Raw genomic sequence first — 13,432 nt, 5'->3', positions numbered from 1 at the left:
CTGTGTCTTGTGCGTGCGCTGCTGTTGCAGCGTTAAGGGTCATTGAGTGATGGGTCGGTTGAACCCTCCCCCATATGATGCTATAAGTCAGCGCACGCACGATTCTCAGAATGGATTAAACAGCCGGAAGAAGCAGTCGCACCGCGAAACGGCCGTCGCTCTAAATTGATGCTCTATGTGAGTCTGCCCCTGGAATATACTCTGCAATAAAAGCGTGAACACGGATGGTGAGTGCGGCTTATCTTTTCATCTTGTATCATCCTACATCTGGTGCCTTTGCAGCATTTGTCAGTGTAAAATACAAGCTTAAAATACTGCAATATTATTCTGTGTTTTAAAAAACACCCATTTTTGGCAATACCCTACATCAGGGGCCTATGAAGCATTTGTTAGTGTGAAATACAAGATTGAAATACTGCAATAATATTCTGGGTTTTAAAAAACACCTATTTTTGGCAATACCCTACATCAGGGGCCTTTTCAGCATTTGTCAGTGTGAAATACAAGCTTGAAATACTGCAAAAATATTCTGTTCTTAAAAAACACCCATTTTTGGCAATACCCTACATCTGGGCCCTATGCATCATTTGTTAGTGTGAAATACAAGCTTGAAATACAGTACTGCAATAATATTCTGGGTTTTAAAAAACACCCATTGTTGGCAATACCCTACATCAGGGGCGTTTTCTGCATTTGTCAGTGTGAAATACAAGCTTGAAATACTGCAATAATATTTTGCTATTAAAAAAGCACCCATTGTTGGCAATACCCAACATCAGCGGCCTTTTCAGTATTTGTCAGTGTGAAATACAAGCTTGAAATACTGCAATAATATTCTGGGTTTAAAAAAACACCCATTTTTGGCAAAATACAAAATTTTCGGCCTTTGCTGCATCTGTCAGTGTGAAATACACGTGTTAGATACTGCTGTTATATTCTGTTATTAAAAAAACACCCATTTTGGGCAAGATGCTAAATTTGCGGAGAAGGAGGAGAACGTCAAATAAGGGACGTGGTCCCGGTCGTGGGGCTGCTGGTGGAGCTCCTGTTGCAGAGAGAGGACGTGGTCGATCTGTGCCAGCCACACGCACAAGTGAAACACCTTCCTCAGGTGCGAGTAGGCGACAGAACCTTCAGCGGTATTTGGTCGGGCCTAATGCGGCTCTACGAATGGTGAGGCCAGAACAAGTACAGGCGATAGTAGATTGGGTTGCTGACAGTGCCTCCAGTTCCATCACATTGTCTCCCACCGAGTCTCCTGCAGAAAGATCAGAGTTGACACCTGCAGCCGTGTTCAATCAGTCTTTCACCTCACCCCCTTGCAAATCAGCCAAGCAGTCTGAGCCCCAAGTCATGCAGCAGTCTCTTATGCTTTTTGATGACTCTGCTAGCAGGGTTTCCCAGGGCCATCCACATAGCCCTGCCCCAGAAGTGGAAGAGATTGAGTGCACCGATGCCCAACCATTTATGTTTCAGGAGGATTACATGGGAGGACCACCGCAGCACGTCTCGGATGATGACGAAACATAGGTTGCAACTGCTGTGGCTTTCTTCAGTGTGCAGACCGACAAGGATGGCAGGGGTGAAGACTGGGTGGAAGATGATGTGGAGGACGATGAGGTCCTCGACCCCACGTGGAATCAAGGTCATGAGAGTGACCTGTGTAGTTCGGAGGAAGAGGCGGTGGTCGCACAGAGCCACCAGCACAGCAAAAGAGGGAGCAGGGTGCAAAAGCGGAGCGGCCGTCCCCTAGACAGTACGCCTGCTACTGCCCAACGCAGCAAGAGACCACACCAAAACCAGCTACAAGGAGTTCCCTGGCGTGGCAGTTCTTCAGACAATGTGCTGACGACAAGACACGAGTGGTTTGCTCGCTGTGCAATCAGAGCCTGAAGTGAGGCATAAACGTTCTCAACCTGAGCACAACCTGCATGACCAGGCATCTAAGTGCAAAGCACGAGCTGCAGTGGAGTAGACACCTCAAAAACCAAGAAAGGTCTCTGGCTCCTCCTGCTTCCTCTTCTGCTGCAGTCTGGGCCTATTCATCCACCTCTGGAGTGACAGTGGCACCTGCCACCCCGCAAACAGAGGATCTGGCAGCAACACCACCACCTGGGTCACCAAGCATCTCCACAATGTCCCATGGAAGCATTCAGCTCTCTATCTCTCAAACACTGGAGCAGAAGAGGAAGTACCCCCCTACCCACCCGCAATCCCTGGCCCTGAATGCCAGCATTTTAAAATTACTGGCCTTTGAAATGCTGCCATTCCGTCTGGTGGAGACGGAGAGTCTTAAAAGCTTTATGGCGGTGGCTGTCCCACAGTACGTCGTGCCCAGCTGTCACTATTTTTCCAGGCGAGCCATCCCTTCCCTGCACAACCAAGTGGGGGACAAAATCAGGCGTGTACTGTGCAACGCCATCTGTGGCAAGGTCCACCTAACTACGGATACGTGGACCAGTAAGCACGGTCAGGGATGTTATATCTCCCTAACAGCATACTGGGTAAATGCAGTGGCGGCTGGGCCTGAGGCAGATAGCAGTTTGGCGCATGTCCGTCCACCACCGAGGATTGCAAGGCGTTTCTCTTTGCCTCTTGTTGCTTCATCCTCCTACTCCGCTTCCTCATCCTCTACCGCTTCCTCAGCCGGTCAGCTTAACACCTTCACCACCAACTTCAGCACAGCCAGGGGTAAATGACAGCAGGCAGTTTTAAAACTTATCTGTTTGGGGGACAAAACCCACACCGCGCAGGAGCTGTGGATGGGCATGGAACAACAGACCGATGAGTGGTTGGTGCCAGTGAGCTCAAGCCCGGTCTGGTGGTGTGCGATAATGGGCGAAATCTCGTAGCAGCTCTGGGACTAGCCAGTTTGACGCATATCCCTTGCCTAGCGCATGTGCTGAATTTGATGGTGCAGAGGTTCCTTAAAAATTACCCCAATATGTCAGAGCTGCTGCAGAAAGTGCGGGCCGTCTGTGCGCGCTTCTGCATTCTCACCCTGCTGCTGCTCGCCTGTCAGCGCTGCAGCATAACTTCGACCTTCCCGCTCACCGCCTCATATGCGACGTGCCCACAAGGTGGAACTCCACCTTGCACATGCTGGCCAGACTGTGCGAGCAGCAGCAGGCGATAGTGGAGTTTCAGCTGCAGCACGCACGGGCGAGTCGCTCTGTGGAACATCGCCACTTCACCACCAATGACTGGGCCTCCATGCGAGACCTGTGTGCCTTGTTGCGCTGTTTTGAGTACTCCACCAACATGGCCAGTGCCGATGACTCCATTCTCAGCAATACTATCCCACTTCTATGCCTCCTTGAAAAAACGCTTTGAGTGATGATGGAAGAGGATGTGGCACAGGAGGAGGAATAAGGATTATTTCATAGGGTTTCAGGCCAGTCATTCACAAGTGGCTCCGAGGGTGGGTTCCTGCACCCACAAACGCCAGGTACACAATTGTCCAGCCAGGGCACAGCTCTTGGCCATCACTGGTGCGTGGTTGGGGGGATACAGAGGACACAGACATTACACCTCCCACAGAGGACAGCTTTTCGTTGCCTCTGGGCAGCCTGGCACACATGAGCGATTATATGCTGCAGTGTCTCCGCAATGACCGCCGAGTTGCCCACATTCTAACTTGTGCTGATTACTGGGTGGCCACGCTGCTGGATCCCCATTACAAGGACAACGTACCGTCCTTAATTCCGTCACTGGAGCGTGATTATAAGATGCACGAGTACAAGCGCACGCTGGTAGACGACCTGCTGGTGGCATTCCCACCTGACAGAGGGGGCACAGTGGAAGCACAGTGCGAAGGCAGAGGAGGAGGAAGAGGTCGCCAACGCAGCTGGGGCACCACCAGCACCTCAGAAGGCAGGGTTAGAATGGCCGAAATGTGGAAAAGCTTTGTCAGCATGCTACAACAACCAGCACCACCAGCTGATATGGAACGTCTTAGCAGGAGGCAGCATTTCAGCAACATGGTGGAGCAGTATGTGTGCACACGCCTACACGTACTGACTGATGGGTCTGCCACCTTCAACTTATGGGTCTCTAAATTGGGCAAATGACCTAAGCTTGCCCTTTATGCCTTGGAGGTGCTGGCCTGCCCTGCAGCCAGTGTATTGTCTGAATGTTTGTTTAGCACGGCTGGAGGGGGTTATCACATGTTATATTTCACAATGTTTTGGGGTGTACCCTAATTTAAAAAATAAAATAAAATAAATTATAACCAAAAAACTGTGTTGGCTACCCCCTCCTCCTCCACCGCCACTTCCTCCTACACCACCACATCCACCGCCTCCTCAACCTACTACTCCATATGGACCTCGTCCTGCAAGATCAAGATTATTATTTTTTATTTGCATGTATTTTATGTTATTTTAAGTCATTTTCATATCGACATTAGTTTGCAGAGCACTTGCCATGCTCTTAACCACATTTTGCTGCAATTTGCAGCCCTCTAGCCCTTTCCATGACTTTTTTAGAGCCATTTTAGTGCTCCAAAGTTTGGGTCCCCATTGACTTCAATGGGGTTCGGGTTCGGGGTCAAGTTCGGGTTCCGAACTTGAACTTTTTTGTGAAGTTCGGCCAAACCCGTCGAACCCGAACATCCAAGTGTCCGATCAACTCTGTATATGATCCATTGGCATTCTTGGCCCCAGTAATCATCAGAGCAAGATAAGAACTACAAGACTTATGCAGACAGAAGCTGGGATGGGACAAGCCCTGAAAATTTGAGGCCAAGGTGGAAGAGTTGGAGACTCAAAACTTGACAAAAAAGGAAAACGTCTCATTACTCCACTCAAGTTGGAACGTCCTATACAGAAGTTAGTTGTTTTACCTGAGAGATAAAAGACACTTGGAAGTTCATAACCTGATGGAAAATTCCTCAAATTCATGTTTAAGTCCTACCACTAAGAACATAGAATTATAGCTAATTTTGGTGGGAGTGTAGCTAGCTAGATAAGACCTGTCTTAGGTTGCTAATATAGCTTGTGTGTTTAAACAGCTAGACCTGCCAATAACCTTAATACAGTTGCTATGTTTGTGTGTTAAAGACAAAAGCAGAATTATTTGGGATGTCATATAACTGTTATATTTTGTGTTCACAGAAGTAGAAAAGATAGTATGCCTTTAAGATTCATTATATAATGTAAGGTAAGCTCAATGACACAGCAGAAACAACAGAAAGCATAGAGTTAAACTTTTGTTGCTGGGCAGGAGTCTTCATCAATCATAGCCAGCCTAACACTCAGCAGGAGTCTTAACCAATCACAGCCAGCCTCACACTGAATCTGTGTGGAAAATTCCCCTAGCAGGAGCTGCTAGAAATCATTATTCACCAGAGAGAGGAGCTGATCAGACATTCAATCTACTAAGAGCTGTATTTTATGGAAGTAAGAGGCCAAAATAGTTCCACCAAACGAGTTGTTACCATACAAATTCCAATTCCAATTGCAATCCAAATTGCGTACAACCATACCAGATCATACTCAACCAATCTGCAAATAGTTACTGCTAACTGCATCCTGCAAATTGCGACCAAGCTCCAAAGCAAGTAGAACTATTAGTTAGCCCTCAGATACAACTCTCAGAGAGATTATAAAGTGCTTAAATAACTTAAAGTGAGAGTACAGATACTGAAGAGAGAAATATATCCACCATTTTATGTTGTATGACCAGATTGAATGCATACCACTATTTGTGATACTTTATTCAACACGTGTTTTGTACATGGACTATCTGCTGCGGAAGCGGCAGTGTTATATGAAGAAAAGTTTAAGTTAATAAAGAAGTTATTTCAAGCATGTGGTGTGCTCTTTAAACCTACTGTTTCCATAGAACGGCGCTAGAGGAATTACAGAGTAATAGACAGTATGGTAAGACTAAAGTCAGAGATATCAAAATTCTGCTAATGCCACAGCGCAAAAGGCACTTCATAGTGCTGCGCCTGCCACAAAACCTTCTTATGGGCAGGTGCGTTTTATAGGGCGAAAAATATGGTATACATTTCTATTGAAGTGATGTCTAAAGATATTTTAGGCTTGGCTAAAATTACAGTTCTTCTAACAACTTAATCAAAACTGTTATGCAGTTCCATACACTTACCATCTGTTTGACAAATTATTTTGTTAAGAAAGGGAAGTGATGTTTTATAGCCTTTTTTTCTTTTGACAGGTTCTAAATGTGTATAATAAAGCTGTATGGAAACTTTTACCCATATGTTTTCATACCTCTGCTACTGCCAAAAAGGGTATTGTAAAAAAAAAAGTATATTTAACAATACTAGGTGTATGCAAAAATGGACCATACATCTGCTCTGTAGAATCTTAGGGCTCTTTCACACTTGCGGCAGGACGGATCCGACATGCTGTTCACCATGTCGGATCCGTCCTTCCGCTATTTCGCCGTGCCGCCGGACAGCCCTGATGCTAAAGCCCTAAGATTCTACAGAGCAGATGTATGGTCCATTTTTGCATACACCTAGTATTGTTAAATATACTTTTTTTTTTACAATACCCTTTTTGGCAGTAGCAGAGGTATGAAAACATATGGGTAAAAGTTTCCATACAGCTTTATTATTCTTTCTACTTTACAATTGGTTTTATATTTTGAAGTATAAGGTCTATAGCAGATGGGAAGAGATCTGTAGTATTATGTTTCTGGGTCATTCCAGCAGGACATTTACAAATTATATCACTCACTCATGCATCCTGTTAAACATTAGATATTTTATTGCTTTGTTTACTTTACAAGTTTTTACACTTGTTAGGTAACCAAAGTATTAAAAAGTAAAAACATCACAAGCATCAAACAGTAAAACGTATTTATTTTTCTCCCCTTAAATTGATATTAGTGTGATTTAGATATTTACTAATATTTCTTTCCAACATAAAAATCAAGCTTCACCCTGAAGAGTTTCTGTCTGGGATATCTCAGTAGAGATGAGCATATCAATTCTAAACAAATTGAGTTTGACCCCAATTTTGTAAAAACTCTTGTTGCATCCAAATCTGAATTTTTGGTGATTTAGATTTGAATGGATTTTGGAGAGGAAGAAATAATTAAAAAAATTAAAATAGAAATTGAGAGACTACAGAGAAAAATAGTTCTAGGAAACAAACATTTTCAGGCCAGTTGGAGCACTTTTTTTAATGATAGAATCGATTTGGATCCAGATCGAATTTATAGTGATTCATTAATCTCTAATTGGCAGTCTGTTTTTTTCAAATCTTCTCAAAAGGCTGCTGATTGCTTTACAATAATGTGCTATACATAAGTAGGCCTGTACAGTACTTATAATTAAATATAATAGGTTTAATATAAAAAATGATTAAACTGACCATTACCTTTTTAATGTTTAAACAAGAAACAGAGGAGTATCTAATAGATCAGTCAGTGACCAATGGGCTGCTGATTTGTCTGCTAGAAAAACACATATATGCTAACTACAATAATGGAGAACCAGAAATTCTTATTGCAGGTAATAGCTAGGTCTTCTCCGAGGGTATGGTATGCTTTGTCTGATTGTTTGAACTCTATTTGTAATCTGTGAGAAATGCATGTGTGAGATTATTTGAATTAAATTATTACCTTGTAGTCACACTAGTATGTGTGGAAAGAGCAAGTGATAGTATTTCCTAAATCTGAAATATGATTTGCATTAATAAAATAATTTCTAAAGTACCTTGTTGTTTTTTGTATTCCAAGAAATAGCATTTTCTCGTATGGTAAAGGTGTGTCCTTTTATGTCATAAGCACCAATTACATGGGTGTCCAAGGTATTGTTTGTTGTACTCCAGTAAATGATGTTATAGCCTGTCAAAACATCACCAGATGGATCAAAGTAGAATGGCATACCATTGAAGGAATAGTTACCCCTCTTTATTTCATCCAATAGCTGAAACAGAGCAGACATATCAATACAAATAGAAATGTATATATACGGTGACATACTCAAAACATTGTGGACAAACATTTCTTCTACATAATTACTTCTCAGTCCTTCATCTGTACTTTGAATGGAATTCACATTATAATTGTCTAAATTCATAATTCTGTAGTAATAAGACAAGCAATAACATTAATATATCAGAGCCTAACCCATTAAAAAAATAGGAAGTAGCAGAAGGCCGGAAAGACCATGGCGCTAGAGTAGGAGGAGAAGAAGGGTGAGTGGAGCATCGCCTCTGCCTACCCAAGAGAGGATGGTGGTGTGCACGGGCTACCATCATAGCATAAACTCATGTAGACAAATGTTATATAATCTCTATAAAGTATAGACTATAAATAAAAATAAAAACAAATACTGTTGTGACGTGATCCAAAAGAACTAAATTTTTGAATGGTCACTAACTTTGCACACAACCTTTCACATATCAATAGTACAAATGACAACAAGAAACTTTGTAATGTATTATGATTAAGAAATAATGGCTAGTTCTCATGTACTCAGAGTTTTACTCAACCCCACCACCACCACACCTCCTTCTCTTGCTAATTGCATTATTGAGTTTCACTTTGAAATATGCTTAAATATCATCCATGACCAGTTCTTCTGAAGTATCACATTACATGTTAATACAAGTCTATGGAGAGGAGAGTGGGGAGAAGTAATCAGCAGAAGGAGTGAGACAGAGGAGACAAGAACAAAGAGCTGAATAGGAAGTTTATATCTCAGCAGAAGTGCATTTTGCACAATCGTACAGGACAGGACCTGTCTTACTTCTCTATAATGTCCTCCTGGGACTTCTTCTGAGTGAATAATATAAGGTTAGGAAGCAGATTCATCTCTACTTATTGTGTGCAGTGGATGGCAGCTAGTCTTCTCCCACCTCCTCTAACAGAACTGCAAACTGGACATTCACTATGCACAGAAAAAAACTGCTAAACTGTAAGATGCAAGTCATATACAGCAGTAACCAGAAGTAGTGTTATTCCTCATGTTAGCAGATTTGTTGCAGAAATTTCTGACTGAAAATCAATTCTACTTATCTGAATAGGGTTGTTGACATCATCCCAACAGAGCAAAAATTAATACAAACACTCTATCATGACAGTATCATGACATAATCACAGTACTAATCAGTGTATTCCCATTTCAGCATGAGCGTCCTGCCAGAATGACCAGAGGTAACAGCTGTTTCCATTGCTCCAATACACATCAATATGGCTCACAGAAACCGTGTAGCACAGAACTCTACACTGGTTCCATAACTTCTGTAGTGTAGTTCACCATGCTGCGCTGTATCCATAACTCCCATTCACTTGTATGGGACCTACAGAAATAGCATAACACAGCCCCCTTGGCTGTTTCCATAGTTCAAACCACTCCTGGCTGTTACACCCGGGTTAGATGGTAGGGGGTTCTGTTTTAGAAATTAGGTGCAGGCCCCAGAGGTTGGACCCACATCTATCAGATATTTATGGCATAGCCTGTGGATATGCTATAAATATTTTTGATGGGAATAAAGGTCAATCGAAATCTAAAAATCCCTGACAGCTTTTAAGCCCTCATGTAAGCCATATTCTTCTCCGTTTGATAAGAATTTAGCTTCGTAAATACATACAGGGGGATACAGGTCAACTGCAGAATGAACGTCATGAGCTGCCAATGCCTGACGTGGAAAAAAGTATTTTTTTGCAGGTAGCTGCTTTTTGCACTGAAGCAACTTCAGTTCTGCTAGGAGGCACGGCGGCCATAGAGCCTCTCTCCTTCCACCCTGGCTGTCAGCTTCCCTGCTTTCTTATGCTACACACACAATTTTTCTTATTCTTTGTAATCCTGACCTTTCTCTTCAGTCTTCCTGACAGTATGATACAAGCTTGGTTGATTTCTGACTGTTCCTGATTGATTTCTGACTGTCCCTGACTCCCTAACATCGTTTCTCTGGCAAACACTGTAAGACCCATCCACCTTTATTCATAGCCCAGCACAGAATGGGGTTGTGCTCGGGCCCCTCCCTGCTGGCTACAGCATTGATTGGCTCATCCAGGCTGTCTGTCAGCCTGGGAGCAAATCAGGGCAAGCCCTCCCCCACAATCCTCTTGGGGACATGTGAGATACCTTCTTTTTCCTCCCTAGTGCTTTTTTCCCCACCAACATGTGCACTAAAATGGCACTACACGTCGTTTTACTGGATTAGTTCGAAACAAAACTGAAAATATTCGGGTTCGTCTGCCGTCTGAAAAATAGCAAAGTTTGAACCGAACCTGGTCCAGTCCAAACTGATTTGCTCATCCTTAAGGCCTCATGCACACTATCGTTGTTGTGTTCCGTTCCGGAAAATGAGGTTCCGTTGTTCCGTGATCCGTTTCTATTTTTGTTTCCGTGTGTCTTCCTTTATTTTTGGAGGATCACCAGACATAAAGGAATGTAAAAAAAAGTCCAAGACAGGTTTGCCATGCAAATGATAGGAATAAAACGGACACGGACGTGCGGACGCGGATGACAATCTTGTGTGCCTCCACATTTTTTAGCGGTCCCATTGACTTGAATGGGTCCTCGAACCGTTTTCCGCAGAAATAATAGGACAGGTTATTTTTTATTGACGGACTGGAACCACGGATCACAGACGCGGATGGCAAACGGTGCACTATCTGCATTTTCAATGGCTCCATAGAAATTAATGGGTCCGCACCAGAAACGCTAAAATCGGCGGAAAGGACGCGGAAGCAAACAATGGTCTTGTGCATGAGGCCAAACCCAAATGTTTCCTTAGCCTTTAGCTATTATAAGCCACATTTTCCATTTAAAAAAGATAATGTATACAAATACAAATATTGTATGATAGATTTTTTATTTACCTCTAATGAATAAACTGACTTACCATTTTGGAGGTAAATGTATTATACTTGTCACATATATCATGTTTGCACACAATATTTCCAATAGCTTGGGCTATGGCAGTAACTGCCAATGACGTACTGTATGCTGAACTCCAGCGTATATTTTGCACCAAGAAGTCGTCGTTTTTCATGTAGATATTAGTCACATTATCATGGCAATCCAGCGGTGACTTCGGCAGTATCGATTGATCATCACATCCAAATCTTAACTCTTTATATTCTTCAAGAAATTTATTTGTAGCACCCTTCTCTGGAGGCTTCAAGTTCCTCAGATATTGTGAAAAGCCTGTAATTTGCTCAAATTTAAAGTCCAGACCAATAATAGTTCCTAATTTTCTGATATTTTCAATAGGTAAAATATATTTTGAATTTGCCCAGCTGTCACTCGCTATCCAGATTTTGGATATGTTCAGTCTAATTGCTCTCTCAAATAATGTTTTAACAATAGGAGGCTTCAAAAAGACGATCACAACATTTGTGGAGCTGTTGATGAGTTCATCTGTTAAGTCTTGCAGATCAAAATTATTTACATGGGGTGAAATTATTTTGAAAAAGGCCATACATATTCCATACTTCTTAAAAAGAGAATCTAAACTAGAGGACGCAGAATGCCCATAGGCATCATCTAATGCAATAACTCCGACCCAATTCCACCCGAATTTTCTGATAAGAGTAACTATAGCTTTAGTCTGATGATTATCGTTTGGTACAGTGCGCAAAAGAGATGGAAACTTCAGTCTGTCTAGGAGAGTAACAGCCGATGATGTAGGACTTATCTATAAATATGAATAATTATATATTAGATCATATTAAATTATTTCACTGTGTTTAAAGGGGTTATCCAACCTCTATAATCCCCCCCCCCAAATACTCAGGCCACTCATACAGGTTGTACTTACCTCGCTCCCCAGCACCCGTGTCGCTTCTGATGCGCGCAAGGCCGCCGCTGATGCTAGGGAGGCTCGTTTCCATCGCAGCCTGCTATTGGCTGTACCCCTCTCCGTTGCTGCATGTTTTCATCCGAGCGATGGGGAGATGCAGCGGTGGCCGTGCAGCCATTAGAACTAACGCGGGTGACGGGGAGCGAGGGAGAGTGGATAACCCCTTTAAGTAAAAAATAACTCAACAGTTTTATTGTCTAATATTTCACAATAATATTTCATTTAAAAAGGATCTGTCAGGTATTTAGTCATGTCCATTCTAGTACATGCTTGTATTCCCCATAATAAACAATTCTGGAACATTATTTTCCCTAAAACTACACTTGAGATGAGTGAATTTCTTGAAATTAGTTTTGAGTCCGAATGTAAAAAATTTGTAAAAAATTTGATTTGGGGCCAAATGGATCCTGTCCAAATTAAAACTGTTGTAAATAGCCTGAAAATTGATGTATGATGCCATGAGTTCTCCTAGGTCTCATATTTTTCTCTCCTCTTTATTTTTATTTTTCCTTCCCCTTTCAAGCTCTTAAATGCAAAGATAGCCATATTAATTAATGTCAGAGTAACACTGACATATATATCAATGTGTAAGCCCATGGGTGACATTGTTATCAGGCAATCTTTTTAAAAACACATTGCACAATCTAATATGGCATGCTTTTTGTCGCTTCATGGGGCAGAGGGTGTTTAAACACGTGGTGGTATCAGAAAAAAAAACTGTAGCTTGCTCTGAATAAGCAGTCCAAAATTATGCCTTAATGGAAGCAGATTCCTGCCTGTGTTTATACAGTACAGACCAAAAGTTTGGACACTCCTTCTCATTCAAAGAGTTTTCTTTATTTTCATGACTATGAAGGCATCAAAACTATGAATTAACACATGTGGAATTATATACATAACAAACAAGTGTGAAACAACTGAAAATATGTCATATTCTAGATTCTTCAAAGAAGCCACCTTTTGCTTTGATTACTGCTTTGCACACTCTTGGCATTCTCTTGATGAGCTTCAAGAGGTAGTCCCCTGAAATGGTTTTCACTTCAAAGGTGTGCCCTGTCAGGTTTAATAAGTGGGATTTCTTGCCTTATAAATTGGGTTGGGACCATCAGTTGCGTTGAGGAGAAGTCAGGTGGATACACAGCTGATAGTCCTACTGAATAGACTGTTAGAATTTGTATTATGGCAAGAAAAAAGCAACTAAGTAAAGAAAAACGAGTGGCCATCATTACTTTAAGAAATGAAGGTCAGTCAGTCAGCTGAAAAATTGGGAAAACTTTGAAAGTAAGGGCTATTTGACCATGAAGGAGAGTGATGGGGTGCTGCGCAGATGACCTGGCCTCCACAGTCACCGGACCTGAACCCAATCGAGATGGTTTGGGGTGAGCTGGACCGCAGAGTAAAGGCAAAAGGGCCAACAAGTGCTAAGCATTTCTGGGAACTCCTTCAAGACTGTTGGAAGACCATTTCAGGGGACTACCTCTTGAAGCTCATCAAGAGAATGCCAAGAGTGTGCAAAGCAGTAATCAAAGCAAAAGGTGGCTACTTTGAAGAACCTAGAATATGACATATTTTCAGTTGTTTCACACTTGTTTGTTATGTATATAATTCCACATGTGTTAATTCATAGTTTTGATGCCTTC

General features: G+C 42.3%; 1 protein-coding gene across 1 annotated transcript in view; it reads right to left on the bottom strand.

Moving 5' to 3' along the window:
- The window catches only part of LOC120996972 (G-protein coupled receptor family C group 6 member A-like), a 118,324-nt gene that overhangs the window by 26,138 nt on the left and 78,754 nt on the right, over positions 1-13,432 (bottom strand). Inside the window, exons 4-5 of the mRNA XM_040426846.1 lie at positions 10,833-11,627; positions 7,691-7,903 (exon numbers count right to left, since the gene is read on the bottom strand). Coding sequence (XP_040282780.1) covers positions 7,691-7,903; positions 10,833-11,627 — 1,008 coding nt within the window. The remainder of the gene's footprint in view (positions 1-7,690; positions 7,904-10,832; positions 11,628-13,432) is intronic.

Source organism: Bufo bufo, chromosome 4 (assembly GCF_905171765.1).
Source record: "Bufo bufo chromosome 4, aBufBuf1.1, whole genome shotgun sequence".
Taxonomy (NCBI): Eukaryota; Metazoa; Chordata; class Amphibia; order Anura; family Bufonidae; genus Bufo; species Bufo bufo.
Note: the sequence above shows the minus strand (reverse complement) of the source record. Positions and strands in the feature narration are given on the sequence as shown.